Raw genomic sequence first — 18,028 nt, 5'->3', positions numbered from 1 at the left:
CTTTCCCTGCTATAGCTAAATTAAATAATTTTAAATAGTTTGATAAGTAAAATTGAGACAGCAGTGCAAACCAGCTAGAAACATAATGAAAAATGAAGGATGGGGAGAGGTGGGGAAGACAAAGTCTGCATCTTTAGCACACCTCTTTTGTCTGTCTCTATCAGTCTGGGCTGAATTGAAAGGAGGGATTCTGACTGGATATAAGGAAAAATGTTTTTTGTCATTAGGGCAGTCAAGAAGTGGAATAGGTTGCCCAGAAACGTTGTGCACTCTCCATCCACAGTGTTTTTCAAGACCTGACTGGATAAACCTCTTTGATCTGATCTTAGAGCTGACCCTGCTTTGAGCAGGCCATTGGACCAGAGACCTCCTGAGGTCCCTTTTCACCTGAATTATTCTGTGATGTTGTAAATATGATCTAAGCTATTAACCAGAATGGAGAACTGTATTATCTTTCTTTTCTCTGACTTTTTACAGATAGTGTTCTTCAGGCAGTAGTTAAGTCAAGTTCTGATTAAAACATTTATGGAGGCTGAGTCACAAAACTTTTTTTTAATGCAACCTAAGCACCAAACTAAACAAATTCAGGACAGCTGTGAACTGAGAGGAAAAAAAAAACTGTAAGGAAGCCATTTGGTTATCATTGGGCTAAATTGTGAAATTAGTGCTAAGAATAGTTAACAATGGGACATAAGCATTTAATTTTTCAAATTAAGGACAAATGATAGGAATGGAAAAACCTGCATATGATCATTCCAGTTTTTAAGGGCTGTTGTCTACCCAGCCCATCCCAATTGCATCCCAACGGGACAGTAATGCTGTCTTGAATCTGAATTTGTGTGACAGAGACGGTTCTGTAACTTCATGCCATAAAGCTGGAGTGCGTGTTAGTTGGTGTTGCGTGAGCTTCTGCGGTGTTCTGCAAAGATGGTTTCTAGCTGATCCAGGCAGATCCCACAGCTGTCCCATTTGGAATGTTATGGCCAAATTTAAAAACAAACAAACATTTTTGTGTTGCCTTTTTGCTATTTTTCATATTTTTAGACACTTAGGATCATTCTTTCTGGTTGAACCCCCTGAGTGGCCATCCAGTTTGTGAAAATCCTCATTGGTCCCTTTAGTCTCTTTAATATTTTGCGTTCAGCCTACTGATCATAGCTGTCATAGGAGTGTGACTCCACCCTGAGGACAAGGCACTGCGAAATGGCTCCTTAGCCCCTGTTTGGTCACAGATGAGGCATGTGTATGGAGCCCCCGAGGCTCCTACAGCATCTATGAGCCAGAATTTGCTGAGACCAGTTTTTGGCTAGGTTGGACATGACAGATACTAAAACAAAGAATTAAATGCAAAGGATGATATAAGCTGCTGCTGCTGCTTTTGTCCCAAATACAACATGAAACACAGCAATAGTGCTGTGTAAAGTGTTCTTGTTAAGGTATGCACGTGCATGTACCAATAAGCTGCTCAGAACAGGTCAGATTTCCTTCTACACGCGTATGTTGTCTAGAAGAATGGAGCCTATTTAAGGCCTCTGAAAGCTGCAGCAGCAGTACAAAATGATGTAACCAGATTTCATTATTGCATGCATTTCCCCACAATAACAAACTGATTCCTCTGAGAGCTGAGACTCTTCAGCCTGGAGAAGAGCAGACTGAGAGGGGATCTTATCAATGTCTATAAATATCTGAAATGTGGAGGCCAAATGGATGGGGCTGGGCTCACTTTGGTGGTGCCCAGTGACAGGACAAGGGGCAATGGGCACAAACTGAAACACCAGAAGTTCCACACAAACCTAAGGAAAAACTTCTTTACTGTGAGTGTAACGGAGCCCAGGGACAGGCTGCCCAGAGAAGTTGTGGAGTCTCCTTCTCTGGAGCTGTTCAAAACCCGCCTGGACACTTTCCTGTGCAACCTGCTGTAGGGAACCTGCTTTGGCAGGGGGGTTGGACTGGATGATCTCCTGAGGTCCCTGCTGTTCTGTGATGCTGATATCAATACCTGATTTATTGTCAATGTATAAATGTTTTAAATTGTATTTGATAACTAACAATCAGATCAGATTTTTTTATACATCACTTTGTCAGAATTACAGAAACTTTTGTCTGAATTTCCCGATGGCTTTAAATTTCAACAAAACAATACTGTTTTGTTCTCTCTAAAAAAAAGTTTCTGCAGCTTGTAGGGCGGGGAATGGTTCCATTACGATACTGAATATCTGATGTCCACCAGACCAAAGCTTTGGAGAATAGGCTTTATGCTCCATCCACAGATGGTGGTCACCAAATGCAGAAAGATGGAAAATTTAACACACTATGCTTTCTCAAATTGTGCAGCATGAGATATCTCAGAAGGGTACAGATATTGCCAATCTACTTTCCACCAGTTAACCTCATCCTGACATTCTTTAATAATTAAAGATTGCCTTAAACATATAAATTAGGTTTGTTATCCCTTCCAAAAGTTGCTGCTCTTTAACTTCTGGTCTGACTGTATAAAATGTCTAGACCTTTGTTTAATTAAGGTCTTAAAGTGTGGACTTTGTATCCCATAGCAGTGAGTCAGGAAGCATTTCCTTTTCTGGAGTCCTCCAACTATACCACCTTTCAGCATCATAAATGGAGATCTGAATCGCTGTGTTTCAAAGTGGGGAACAGCAGTTGCAAGTCTGCTTTCTCCAACCCCTTCATTATTTCTGTAAGATTTTGCCACACTTATCTCTCTTCTGAGTTGTTAAAATCTCTCCTCATCCTCTAACCGATGCTTTCTCCTGCTGTGAGCTCCTCCTGTTTTGCAGTATTCCCCTTGAAATGGGTTGAGCAGCATCGCAAACAGCCGCACTCCTTGTGAGCTGTTTGATAGGTAAGAAAATCAAGCAAGTGAACTGTTTCTGCATCATGAGCAGCCACTCGCATAGCTCTGGCTTCTCTGCTAGCTGGGGAATCCCCCAGGAAGCTTTCACAAGGGTGGAGAAAGTGGAGACAAGATCAAGACTAGTGCTCTAAAGCTGTGCTTAGGGGAAGAGGCTGAGGGTGTTCGAGGGTGTTGCTGGGTGGATCTCCTTGGCTAAGTTTCTGGTTTTGGCTTTATTACATGGCTGTGCTTTCAATTTATTTCAAAGGTGCCTGGAGCCTTATAAATCTGCATACATAGTAGGGAAGAGATTTTCTTAATGGTGAATACTGAAATTTGAGTGTAATCATAATGGAGAGAACATTTTGATTGAAATACATGACAAAGAAATATTTTCATAAACTTATCTTCAAGAAATGGAGAATTTTCCCTTTTATAGGGCATATAGAGCCTTCTGATAGAGGAATACTTAAATCTTGGAACATACACACACAAAAAAAAAAAGCTGCCCCCTCCCCAAAATAATAATTTGCCACATGCTGAATAATAGATTAAAATTTACGAATACATTTTCTGGATTGTTTAAATAATGGTTAAATGGTATTTACAAGGGGAAAAACTGCTGGTTTTGGTTGCACCCAACTTTTGCAGTGAACAAACCATACCAGGAGGACCGTTATAATTCTCTTCCAACTCAGGTTTATTTGAGCTGTAATGCTCTCCTGCTTCTGCAAACCCCAGCAACCCAGTACAATGTTGCTGACTTAAGCCCATCATTTTTATCTGTACAGTGCTTTCTGCACTAGGTAAAAAGTACTGGGCCTCAAAGTGTCAGCAATATCTTAGCGTCTTGCAACCATGCTGAACTTATTCTCTACTCAGTCAACAGACAAGGAGTGAGCTGGAAAGAAAATCTGTCTTGATCCTCCAAATTAAGACAGATAAGACTGAGGAAGATCTAGATGCAGAGTAAATACAAGCAGGATGACTTCAGGTAAGAATGTGTTTTTTCTTTACCCCTAGGAAATAGGAATGACTTTTGGATTCTGCACGCTTTCCTGATTTAGTCTCCAACAACTTCTGGGAAGAATTAAGTAAGGTGTCTTCCACAGCCTATGGGGGCAGATCAGTGGGTGCTCAAAGCATTGCTTATTTCTCATCTGACTATGCACTAACCACAACACTGCCTGTTGAAATATTACTGCTTTTAACTGGTCCTAAGTGTGACAGGCAATACATTGTTTTATCTGGTTCACCTTTATCATCCAAAAGCTACGTGGAAAACTTCTCCCTGATAAGAAAATCCCTTGAGAATAAATTAATCTACTGAGAAAGTGCTTTAAATACTACAAGAAATAAAAGTACAAATAAAATCTGGTTACACAGGTGCAGACCAAAATGGTTTCAAAATTAATGTAGAACTCTACGTTTTTAAGGCACTTAAATATATCTATTTCTTGAAATGATATCTTTATCAACTTAAATGAACCTTCTCCAAATACTGACTGTATTTGTTACTTCTAAATGTGTATTTAATTCCAGCTCTTCTCTAATGTAGCTCAGATATCCAAAATTCTCCACTTAGTAAGTCTAGACAAGAAAGAGACTGCTTTTTCCATCTTTCTGATCAAGATAGTTTTATAAACTAGGTCAAGTCAGCTAAAATCACACTTAAATTTCTGCTCCCTTCACGATGTTTTATTCCTTTCCTCTGTGCTAGTCTGTTATTAAATGATAGCTTATTGGCAATCTCTTTAAAACCATACAGAAAATTGTTACCTGTCAAAAGTCCTCCTATTTTCCAAGTCTGTCTACTTCTGTTAGAAAAGGCAGCTGTTACAGTATTGATAAAGATTTATTTTTAAGTTGTTAATGCTAAGAAATATGAAGTAATTGGTTGTCTGTTTTACTGGTATTTTTTCATCCTGTAAGATGTCTTTTCTTTTTTCCCCTGGCTTTCTTTAGCTGTTGTGAATTTTAATTATTGAAAAGCAAACTTCTAAATCTTCATATAAACACCAGTTTTACACAGCAATTTGACTTACCAAAGTTTTTCTTTTGGTGCAAGTTACAGCTGGTAGTGGAATTTAGGTGTCAATAGCAGTGGAGTAGATGAGATGATTGTTTACTTGGAGGCCAGCAGAAGGCCAGTTCTCCTTTATGAAGACCATCTTTTTGAAAATAAAGATTCATGCGTAGACAGTGACCAATTACTTTGAAAACTCAGGCTGAAGATTTTACTTGTGTTGATGGACAAAAAACATTCCTGAAGCCATTCAGGCTTGAAACTTTAAAATCACTGTACTCGCTGTTGCTTTCACTATCTATTGAGGTTTGATCGCACACATTATGACCAGTTACCTGTTAAGAGAAATCCCACCCATGCAGGCATATGCATATAAAAATCCTTGAACAAGTTCTGTTTGTACTTGGGAAACTACATAAAACATCTGTTCAGGCATGGACTAAACATGCTCAAGTGCAATGTCAGATTTGCTTATATCATATCATACTGGGTCATGCATTAGACTAGGAGTTTACTTCAGATTAAATTCAGCTTGTAAAGGAAAGCTCAGCCATGTCTTCTCCTTTCAGAACCAATTTCAATGATGCCTAGATATGTCCACTCAAAGACATGATTTTTTTTTTCCCATCAAGAGTTAATAAAGACAGATTCAGAGGTTCCCAAAGTAAACATCTCTTCCCAGGAGATACACTTCCATACATGAAATCCTCTATCATCCTATTTAAGAGTTTTACTTTTCTGTGGTTAGCCACCTACAGTCATCGCCACTATCCTTGACCAAACAAGTATCATTTTTCCCACCTCCTGAAAACTAGTGTTTTGACAGTAAGAAATGAAAATAAGAAAGCCATGTAAAAAACCCAACCAAACAACAACAACAAAACCCTCCAAAACTCCCCCTACCTTCTAACTGCAGAATAGTTACGGGACATTTTTCAGTTAGGTGAAGTTACTTATTAAGGTATTCAGTAACAGCAACAGATAAGGGTCTACTGAATCCCTTGTTCTAAAAATGCCTAATTAAGAGATTGGGATATATTATGCCAGAAAAAGTCTAATTAATTTCTGGGCCTCAAGGACTTTTTCTCAGCACTGTAGCTTGCAAAAGGGTGTGTAGCACATGTTGTTTTCTTAGTAACTTTTTTCAGCTTCAAAGCTATAGGTTTTACCATATAATTATACATAACAAAGATTAGACATTTCTCCACTATACTTACAACAGAACCAACTTTTAATGTGATTTCAGATCAACAAATAAAACACAAATGTGAACAAGCATAAAAGCTATTTTATAATAACTATGTGTATGCTAAACTACTTCACAGATCTGTAATTTGCAAATCCCTCCTGTATTTTTAGTAAAGTTAAAATGTAAATGAAATAAGGTAGAAGCAAGATTCTTGTGCATTTAATATGTTCTTTCAGGTTGAATTTTACTGCATATGGAATTATGGCAAAATAGCTTTCTCTCCAAAACCATTGCTTTCTGGCTGCTATGAAAACATAACTTAGAAAATTAAAGATGAAAATAGATAAAATCTTTGTGAAATTTTATGCTTTTTATCCATGAACCTTAAATGGCTGATTACCTATTCCATATATTCTTGTCATATACAGAGAGAAGAGGTCTTACTAGGCAAGTTCAGATCTTTTGATCTTGTGGATAGAAGCAATTGAACTTTGACAGGTATGTAGCAAACTTATCTTTGATAAGAACCCTTCAGCTGAAAGAGTGCTTAAATCTTGTATGAATTATTATAGAACACAGATAAATGATGATAGCCCAGGAAAAAAAAAATCTAAAAGCATCAAAAAGGGAAAATCAGAATACATATTCTTGAAGTATAATGAAAGGAGATGGCCAAGCTCAACTTATATGAAACCTATTAACAAAAAGTAAGAGTTCTTACTCTGTTAACACAGAGGACAAAAGGGTTGCCTTGACAAAGTGCTGTACAAGAATAATTCACTATACCACAAAATATGCAGAATGTTTAAGATGCAACCTGGTAAGGTGAACTCAAAAATTACTCTCTCATTGTGGTTTCCACCAGACCAAAAATATCTCACTAGTATGGGGTCCTGTAACACTATGTTCTCGTTGTCTTTGACGATAGGAAAATGGCAAAATGGCAAGCCTAAACAACAGACTAAATTAATTCAAGTAATGGTGGAGACTGGCTTGCTTAGCTCTAGTGCATCAGGCATTTTTCCTTCGTAAAGGATATGCAAAAGAACACAGGCATCACTAGGTGGTACAGGGAAGAATCAAACAGACCACTCCTGTATTTGCGGGAAGCTTTGTTCTTCCTGTAGGACTATTTTGGCACACATAGAAAGGCAAAGAGAAACAGTAGCTATCATCTTCCTTTGCCAGCGTGAAAAAGAAATGAAGAAAATAACTTGGAAAGAGAATAAAATAAGGAAAATAATAGTTCTGAACTTCATCTCTTTAACTAGTTTTCCAGATTACTACATTAGCATCCCATCATGGGAGCTGCTCAAGAAATGTCTTGGACCTTTAAAGAGTTTGTGCCTGTAATGCCGAGATTCTTTAGAAATGTTGTAGGGTTAGAAAAGGTGACTTGGTAACCCAAACTTCAAAAATGAAAATAAATCACAGCTAAGAGCATTTTCATGATATACAAAGTAATCTGAAGCAGGAATTGGGTTTGAAAAAAGTGTTGGTTGAGAAAAAATTACCCTGAGCAAACAATTGGAGAAAGGAGGAAGACACAACCTTTCTTAGCAGGCTAGAGAACTATAATCAGTAGTCTGGGATGAAATAACTGCACACCTACTCAAAGCAAACTATAATTCTTTCATGGAAGTATGGGAGAAAGTGGCAATGGTATTGCTATAAAATTATCCAAGAAGGGTGCTAAAAGTAGCTGCCAGGATGCCCTCACACTGCTGCTAGTGCCAGGGAAACTTTCTGTATCACTGAAACACTGTAGAACACAATTCATTTGACAGGAGGTATTGAAACAGGGAACAAAAGCCACCTAATGCTCCCACAAACCATGTTTTATGCTATCTGATGCTACTGAATGCAATAGATGACAGCTATTATTCCTTGTAGGGTTTACTGATTTTAAGATGCTTCTGTGAGAGTGTTTGCAACAGATACAGGGAATTCCTTGAAGAGATAAATAAATATTCTGTGCCTTTTAATGGGGTGCCAAGTACACTGGGATGCCCAGTCAGGATCAGACATAAGCGCATTCTTCCCCTTTGCTATCTGGTGTTATTCCTGATTGCATTAGGAAAAAGACCTCCAGCTTAGAGAGTGAAATTGAAGGAGGACAGATGGCTGGAGGTTTGGACTTTCTTCAGGCCATGTGCCTTCTGAATACATTTGCTATGTTTTGCCTGTCAAAACATTAGCCTCCTCAGAGCTACTAAGCAAACAGCCTTTACAATCAACAAATCAAACCTGAAAGTATGACAGTCGCTGTGACTACTGTGTGAGACTACTGTAGCCATGAGAACTGATAATGAGTTCACTAATCTTGAAGTCTAGTGCTTGTCTGCATAATCACAATTCAAGAAGCTAAGGTAAATACAACCTTAGGAAGCTTGCCCAAATCTAGGACACTTAGTGTGATTAGCATATGGTATGAATCTTTAGCTGCAATGCACAGAGCATAGTCCTGCAGGGGTCAGAATAAGGGAAAAGCAGTAACTAACTAAAGGAAGTGAAGCAGCTGTTAGTATTTACACTTGTGATGGATATTCACGGTAAAATGGTCAGACAGAACAGAGAATATCTATCCAAGGTCTTGACATGACACTCACAGCTGTGCAAATAGCACAGATGTGAAAATGATTTAGAGTGGCCAAATCTTGAAAATGCCTAAAACCAGGTCCTCAGGCCCTCAAAACAAGATGTTTTTTTTTTTTTTTTTTTGTGACCTCTCCTCTGGTTTCTCAAGGCTATTAAAAAGATGCTCCAGAAAAGGCTCTTTGCAGCAAAATGCAGTGGTTTCACAGATTAACAACTTGAAAAATTACTTCATGATGGGCTGATAAAAGATGATCCCGTGATGTACCCAAATGTACAAGAAATTAATTGGTATGTATGAACACTCAGTACATAGAGCTGTGAAAATGTCAGCTTGTATCCTTCTGTGGATTCTCTTAGACCTGCAAAATTCCTACGACTTTTCCAAGTAATTAGTATTCAAATGGTATGTGTAACCAGGTCAGTCTCTTAAGGTGGCTGCTGCTTGCAACAGGTATTCTCCACTTGCTGAAGTACTGCAGCAAACATATCTATATATGAACTCTGCAAGAACTTTGATGAACTAATGGCATCCTGAACCAGCCAACTAGACCTTATTTTTCCTACCACAGTCTCTGTCCTCAAACTAAACAGGTCTTATGTTGAGAGGAACAACTCTCGAACTAAACTTGTCACAACTCAAGCTCTTCTAAGTACTACTTAAATACAAACAGTGGGAAAACTTGGGATGCTGCACTCTTCTAACTACAGGCAATATTTTACAAAAGGCTCTCCAAAACTTTTCTGGGGCCAGCCTATGAAACTATTATAGGTGTATTTTAGATTATGTCTAATGTTAGTAAATCGTGTGGGCCCATAAGAGCAGATCAGAAGTAAATGCAGAAGCTCCAGTGTAACAGTACATGCATATCTGCGGGTCCCCGGGCTCTCTCCAGCCTGGTCCTGGAGCCTGAGTGCTCGTTAGTGGTTGCAGCATATTAGCGGCACTCCTGCAGCGCATTTCAGGTTTAGTTTCATCTGAATGGGATCTGGTTTGTATGTTCCAAGACCACTCAGTGAGGCAAATCAAAGCCCGTTAAGTGGAGTTCATTAGGAGGTGCATTTCAGAAGTGTAGTCTGCACCTCAGCCAAAATGTCAATGAAGGCAGGCACACCCAGACTTTCCAACCTGAACCAGTTCTGCAAAGGGCCAGGCCGAGTGCACCTTATCCAATTTTTATGTCCTTTATATGCTAGTTGCACATCCCTGAGACATATAGACATATATATATGTATAATATAAAGTGACTTCTGTATAGAAAACAAAACGTCATGAACTGCTCTGCTTTGTTCCTCCCTCCTTAAAAAAAAAAAAAGAAAAGAATCTAGAGATGCAAAATGTAGGCTTATTTAACTTATTTTACACAAAGTCTTGAGGTAAGATCCTAGATAGAATACGCTAAGTTACTTTGAAAAGTACTGGAAAACTTAACAAAAAACCCCTAACTCCTACCAATGAAGAGATCCCTAAAATGATTTTGCAGGGGAAGAATAACCACAGCACAGAAAAGTTCATTCCTTTCCTCCCCCCACAGAGAGCTACAAAAGCAATAGAAGTCCACCAAGTCTAGGCAGAACTCTCTGGAAAAATGTCTCTTCTGTATAAGAAAGTATTGATATCTTTTATTACAATCTCTCTCCCCACTGTATTTTACAGCCAGGGCAGCACAAAGGGTTATGGAGGGGCTGGAGAAACACAGGAAGCTAATCTAGCTGAGGAGCAAAACAGTTTTCTTACTTTTTTTTTTTTTTTTTTTTTTTTTTTTTTTTTTTTTTTTTGCTTGTATTGCCAGCATGATAGGAAGGGGAAAAAAAAGTAATTTTCCCTTTTCAAGTTTACAGGTTATTGGTACCTTTGCTTGGTCTTTCCCCCCCCGCCCCCATTTGCGTGTCATTAACATTGTAGGAAAAGCTACTGGTTTCTTGCAGACTAGATTTGACAAAATTGAATTAATTGGGAGATTTTCTTTTGATTTCAATAGGAGCAGACTCAAATCACAGAGTCTAACGACACAGTAGAAATACAATTCAATCTTGTATGTAGGCAGAGTGCAGCTATTTATGCTTTTTTATTGGGCAAAAAGTGTCTGTGAATATTAGCTCTGTAATTTGCTTAAAAATATTTCTTACTCTGTTTTTTGCTTTTCCTAATTTAAGTGACGCTCTCACAATGATAGGTGAGAACATGTGAGCTTCCTGAAAGTGCTGGCCGGTGCCACATATGGGAATCTACCTTAGTGACCAATTCAGCAGCCCTTTAAGTTAAAGGCAAATGTAGAAGCAACAGTGAGTGGGAAAGAGGGGATTAGTTAATGTCATAAACTCAGGATTTAAGATACAGGTAAACTGTTTAAGTGGAAGTACAAAACTCAGTGCTCTGTACCTATTCTACATGAAGAGATCTTCCTCCAAAATAACCTCCCCTCATCTTTTCATCAGTTTTGGGGATTTCTTGCACTTACTGGCTCATGTACAGTATCTTAAGAATTTCCCAGGAAATTTTTGCTGCCCATATTTCTAACATCAACATAACTATACAAGAACATGTTTCTGATCACTAGTAGTTATAAAAATGATGTATATCATAGGAAATTGCAGTCATTTCCGTGGAGGTGTCTTCTGTAAGGCAGTGTGCTTTGCTATCAACCTGCCATCTGTACTATTCATGTGCTACACGGTCTCTAATAAACAACATGCATTGCAGACAGAAAACTCTCACCACTGATATATATCGTAGTTGTCACTTGTTTTCTTCAGGTCAGAAGTTAAGAAGGTATTAAATATCTTTTGTAACTCAGGCATATGGCCATGTTTTGGTAGATTAAGAAGTTCAGAGAATCATGTGCCTCTCTAACTGTTTCTCATTCCTATCAAGAGAAATAGGATCTGACCACACTGCATCATGCTGTACCTAATGATGAAGTTCAGCACATCACTGAAGCCTCTTAAAGTCCAAGAGGGCTAGTGCCATTTCTGCTTGTTTATTCCAAGCGCAGAAACCAACATGAGTGTGTTTGGCCTCATGCACTCTCACTATTCAATTTTTAAAAAGGGAGTGGACATTTGTATTAAAACAGAAGGCCCCTCATACTCTAGTATGATGTCAGTAATACAGCTCCTCAGAGTATGTTATTATTTTAAACAGAGGTCTCCACACTTTTACATTGGTTATAAAATACATAGTGCTGCTGGACTGGAAGGAAAATGTCATACATCTGCAAACAATTAGAAGGAGCTGGACTTCATATTTGATTTACTAAACAATAAAACAAGCTTAAGTGTGACTGTATGTGTAAGTTACACTCCCTAGGAGCCTCAAGCAGTTATCATAGCAAAGTCTTTTAACCATAATTAAATAAATCCACAGTGGGACCATTGCTGATCAAAATTATCTTATAAAAAATATTTTCAGCAGTGAAAAGCATGAAGATCATGAAGTTGAATGCACGCTTTAAGTGCTCCAAAAATCTTTTATACTTTCTTTCAAGCACACTGTCCACTACACTTTTTTCAGCTGGAATTCATTCAGTACAATACACTTCAGCTTTTAAACACTAATATTTTCATGCTTTCTGCATTTAGATTGAAATTTTGGCATGAGGAAATTAGTAGCAAAACTCTGATTTAGTCTAGCCCAAGATTTAACCATACTCTGTATGTCTGCTAGTTAAAAAGTCCTGGTAATTAGTAACAAAACTCTTGATTCAGTCTAGCCCAAGATATAACCATACTCTGTATGTCTGCTAGTTAAAAAGTCCTGGTACTATAACAACAGTTAGTTGTTGTTATAAATTAACCAGATTTTTGAATTGAATATAAATATTTAGTTGCAAGTTTCAGGAAGCTAGAGCATGGAGTAAAATAATAGTAATATATCACCACCAATCTTCTCCTCAACAAAACAAAAACCTCAACCAGTTAACCCTAAATCTCAGCTTTTTTTGGAATATAAGGTACTACAGTACTACATACTGTTAAACTTCCTTACACTATCCCTGCTTTATACACCTAAAGCCATTGTAGCAAAAGTGGCGTTCAGGTTTGGAAATTTTCTAGCATTACTTGCATTTTTTATCAAATAAAAATGTTGTTACACACTAAAGTTGAAGCAGTTTATTACAATTCATCAGCAAAGATGAGTGCCAGCCACAGTAATGTAGCATCACTTGAAGGAAGCAGTGTTGGATCAAACATAGGAGTCCAGTTTTCTGTTCTTGGTTCTGCTGCTACTTTGCTAAGTTAAACTAAGGAAAAAAAAAATAATTTGCCATCCTTGGCATGGATTTTCCCTTGACAACCCTATGTGAACACTCAGGGTTAATAGGATCATGGTACTGACCTCCTGCAGTAGGTTCTTTACTTGATGTTCTTGAATTAGAGTGACAGAAATGTTGAACATTAGCAGATAAGCCAGAAATGCAACTCTGAGGCTTTGCTTACAAAAATAAATTATCCAGTCTCCATGATGATTACTATGCTTCAGAATGACAGGGAATTTACTTACTAGTGATAAATAATGTTCTGTATACATGAATACCAGGGAGAAAGGAACTACCACTGTATATTATAGCTTGCCCTGATTATAGTCACTCAAGTACTATTTTATATGATTATACTGTTATGGACCACAAAGTGGAAAAGATGAACCATGGGGTCAAGTTTTGCCCTCTCTTTGCACGGGTATCCCACTAATGTGCTTGAAAACCAAGTTTGTGAACAAGGAGTAGAATATATTTTTATGAAAGAAAACAAAACAGTGGATGAAACATTTGTTACTTCAGCAAGTATAAGAGTAAACTATTTATATAATATAATAAATGAAACAGTCTTAGTTTACAGCAGTGCTTGTGAGTCTGGTTCCTGAATGCATACAATTAACATTGCTAATACCCTGAGAATTCTGGCACTGTGTGTGGCATATGTACACTCAGATGAAAGCTCTCTATTGCCATAGTTTCAAAGACTGGCTAGACTATGACTGGAAGTAAGCTGGCAGGGTCAGCGTAGAACTACTTCCATAGAGATCAGAAGAGCACAAGCTGTTCAGATGTTTGGTTCCTACTACTTGAGAAATATTCTTCATGCATAACAAAGACACTGTATTCTTCTGCATTACAATCTGGTCTAAGCAAAAGTTCATATGGTGGTTATTTTTTGTTCCATTCAGCATTCACTTACTGGAAAATACATAGTTGTGCAAATCTTTACAAATTGCCTATAACATGACTTGCTGCGTTGCCTGCTTTTTTCAAAGCACTGCCTCTCCTGGACATACTTAATACAATACAAAATGTTTGACTGAAGTTGCTTACTTGTATTAAGGGTTTTTTTGAGGATCTACAGACAACAGAATTAATTCAACTCATTAGCCTGAAACAGATGGAACAGACTGTAAGGCTGCAAGAAACTGCAAGTTTTGTTACCTTGAACAAAAACAACATGCATGTATTTTATTTACAGATCTTAAGTGTGTACATGTCCAGTTTAGTGATGCAACAATATATTCTAGTAAATGCAAGAGTTATAGGCTGTCATTTTCCAGGCATTAGATTTGTTATCACACACACTCCAATTATACTGACAGTAAAATATGAGGCAGCTTGCTTACCTTGGCACACATTGTGATCACTTTGCTCATATCCAGCTGCACACTGAATTTGATGAGTTGGGTTTGGAGGGGCACGGTGAGGATCAGCTGGAGTCCGTCGAATGACGTTGTTTCGACCACTAGTGGATTCAGCTGCTGCTTCTTCTCGCTCATTTACAATAATTTGTGCTGTTCTGGGTAGACAGAGGTATCCTCCATAGTGGTTAACACATTTCATCCCACCTTTACATGCATCTGGGACTATTTCACACTCATCAATATCTGTGGTTAGCAACAACACAAGTCATGCTTTTAACAGTCGAACCTTCTGCAACAGCCATTAATACAAATAACACAATGAGACATGCAAGCACACCTCCTTGTATAAAACATGGGTTGTGTAATGACAATACTTAAAGAATACCAATGGCAAGTCTGTCTTTCAAAATTATTTACTGTACCTTTGCACCGTTGCCTAACAGGATCCCATTCATAGCCATCTGTGCATTGCTATAGAGGAAAAAAAAATAGGCTACTCAGGATTCTTTATTTTGGAATAATAATCAAGCATATTTCAATGAACCCAAAGTTTGGCAGTAAAGGAAAGGCAATGTTTCCATACCTTAGTAAGCTAGAAAAATGGCTATTGGTACAGCATTGCTGTGCAGGAACAACAAGTATATACAGAGAGAGCCTCTATCTCAGGAAGTTCCTAAGATACCATTTGCTGTGAGTAGGTAGGTTTGATTTGGGCTGGGAAACAAAGTGAGAAAAGTATCACTTTCTCCTTGCCTTGTTCCTATACACTGTTTTAAAGCATCTGTCATTGGTCATCAGCTGAATCTTGCAATAGCTGGACCTCTGCACTGACCCAGCTGCCCAGTACAAAAATCTTCTTATGAAAAAGAAGCAAGTTTTTCTGAATTTTTATCTTGTTCGCTGCTTTCCAACAGGTGAACATCTTTCATTCCTGGTGCCAGCTTGCCAGAGGGAGTGATGGGCCTCTATGCCCCTGTACTTCATCCTCTCTCCTATTAGCACTCTAGCAATAGGGAAGGATCCCATGACAGCTGGAAATTCATTCACATGCTTTTTAATCGCATGACTCTAGGAACTGCAGTCTAGGAAGAACAATTTATACCGTGAGGCATACAATAAACGGTTAGAGTTTATAATAGTGAGACTACTTATATAAATAAGACTTTGCAGAACTTAAACAAGACTACACTCAGCAACTGTTCATATCAACGCAGACTAGTAATTTCAGGAAGAATTTTAAATATTCTGCCCTGCAGTTAGGTAGGCATCTTCATTATTCTTCTGCCCAAAAGCATTAATTGTCTGGAGCGTGATAATTATAGTCACAGGTGACAGTTACAGGAACTGATTAGCAAAGTATCACAATGCTGCCAACTGCAGCAGACACATTTAAAATATCAATGAATCAACTAAGCTGTACTATGTAGGTGTATATGCATCCTATGCTGTTTAGGATATTACTTTAATGGCCCTATAGCAAAAAAGAATCAAGTTGTCTAATATAATTAGTTATAGCCAAGCAAGTTAAACGTTGTATAGCTCCTCTGCAGCTGAGGAGTTGCTGCAAGTGACAAATTTAACCTTCCAGTGCTTAGATCCACTTGTTTCACGTACTATCCTCAAGTTATTTTGAGGAACTTGTTACCAACAGACACTGACTCAGCATTAGGATTGAAAATATTTTCTTCATTTGCAGGTGGCACTAGGGATCTGCCAAATGTAGCAGTGAGTTGTAACTTCGGAGGCTTTTCTTCCAAAGGGGTAAGTGGACAGCAAATTGTATTACAATTCTCAATCTCTAAAGGAATGACTACATGCTGAGTTGAAAACACCAAAGTTACTGTAGCTATGAAAGTGCAGACGCAAAGGAAAGCAGCTAATTCATGCATTTACTGAATCACCAAATTTCTGTTAATGCACAACAGGAGTACAGTCTATTTAAATGTAAGGAGCCAAGTCCAACTATTACTGTAGCTGAAGGGTTTTTACAACAGAAAAGGATTTGGCCCTAGATGAATACAATGAGAAACAGTAGCATCCTGAGACTAAAATTTCCAAAAGCTAAGGTTGTTTTTTTTTTTTGTTAAGTAATTTTACATGACTTGAGTCTAATGGTCACTGAAGCACCTAAATGCTAAGACCTCTTTGGAGATGGAGTACAGGAACCCAAGTCATATATGCATGCTAAAAATTTTCCATTGGTATAAACAGAACTATGTAAGCTTATCAGAAAATGCTACTCAATTTTTTAAAAAGAATATATAATAAATGCAGAAAAGGAGGGGGGTGGGATTACTACGTTAGTGTAGATTTTAAAAAAGTACTTAGATCTTCAGTTTCCACTTATGTAGAAGGACTTAAAAACCACAGAAGCCTCTACATAGAAGTACTCCCATCCTTCACAAATCTATTGCTTCTAAAGCCCAGTGTTGAAGTATTTTATGACTGACTTCCTGATGCTCACTTGAGGCTTCTTTGAGCCCTGTCTTCTATGATAGGGTCCAACTCTGCAATATTTACTTGCTCGAGCCATCCCACTGACTTCAGTGGGATTACTTGTATAAGACACAATCTCAGTCTTTGGCTGTGGTTCTCTAACTTTTTGCATGTGTGCAGAATTTTCTGCTTGTGTGGCATTGCACTAATGTCTGTACACATATTCAGAGGTCCACCCATATGAAGCAAGTTGCAGGGATTACAACTGTAATCAGATGTGAAAATGCGGGTTTTTCCCCAGCCCAAGCCGATGTAATTGCCACTCCTTCTATGACACGCATTATGCAAGCCCAAGACTGAACACAAGCAGATTAAAAAAAAAAGCCTTACAAAAAAGCCTTTAAATCTCTTACCCTATCACTTGGTTACAAGCAGAACCTATTTCCAGTATTCTGGAAACAATTCTGGTACAATTTTATCAAGCCATGCAAAACCACTGCTCAAAACCAGCTCAGAAACTAACAGTCCTATGATCACTCCAGAATTTAGATGCTTCATTAAGAGCACTGAATTTTGAAGTACTTACATTTTGTTAAAAACAGCTTGAAATACCCAAAAGAAAACACAAAAGAATGTTTGACCTAATTATCTGTCAAAATCCATATATTTCAAATGAAGGGACGTAGAGACCCTGTCTTTATGAAAATGGATTTAAAAAAATATTAAAACCTCATAATTTTATTGAGTTCATCAAGCCAAGTACATAGATAACCTTTTCAGAACAGGTAGTTGCAGCCTATTTTCCTTAATCTTGACAACTTCAGCTTTAAAATGCTGTTTTAGTGCAGAAACAGCTTATTTTATGGTTAACATCCGAACTCAAAGAACTTTGTATCGCATGCTATATACATTGTCAAGAAATTTGGTTTTTCTTAAGGGTCATTTAGAAAAGAATCCCTGCAAAGCAGTAATTATCTCAAACTCTATTAAACTTTACCGTGTACGTTATGGTTTCCTCAGTTTCCTGCGAATGTACTGTAATAAGAATGAGAGCAGCCAAGAATGTAGCTGTCAACATCGTGAACCTTGAAAGAAAGAAAAACAAATAAAACGGGAATATTTTTAGCGTTCCCTTCCGCTGGGGGGGGGAATGCAGTCAGCACCTCCGGGGCCGGGTCCTGCCCCGCCTGCCCACCCAGCCCTTACCTGGGTGAAGCGGCCGGGACGCTGCCCCTTTTCTCCTGCAAGAAGAGGGTGAGGTTTGGCTGTGCTTCCAGTCCGTTGTGTTTTATCCAGCTGACGGGG

General features: G+C 38.2%; 1 protein-coding gene across 1 annotated transcript in view; it reads right to left on the bottom strand.

Annotated features, from left to right (window-relative positions):
• Positions 1–17,801, bottom strand: part of EFEMP1 (EGF-like fibulin extracellular matrix protein 1) — a 50,371-nt gene extending 32,570 nt beyond the window's left edge. Inside the window, exons 1-3 of the mRNA XM_010165808.1 lie at positions 17,721–17,801; positions 14,710–14,758; positions 14,270–14,530 (exon numbers count right to left, since the gene is read on the bottom strand). Of these exons, the coding sequence (XP_010164110.1) occupies positions 14,270–14,530; positions 14,710–14,758; positions 17,721–17,801 (391 nt within the window). The remainder of the gene's footprint in view (positions 1–14,269; positions 14,531–14,709; positions 14,759–17,720) is intronic.
• Positions 17,802–18,028: the final 227 nt, after the last annotated feature.

The sequence above is a fragment of the Antrostomus carolinensis genome, unplaced genomic scaffold (assembly GCF_000700745.2).
Source record: "Antrostomus carolinensis isolate BGI_N321 unplaced genomic scaffold, ASM70074v2 scaffold4834, whole genome shotgun sequence".
Lineage (NCBI taxonomy): Eukaryota > Metazoa > Chordata > Aves > Caprimulgiformes > Caprimulgidae > Antrostomus > Antrostomus carolinensis.
This window is presented reverse-complemented; position numbering and strand designations above follow the sequence as displayed.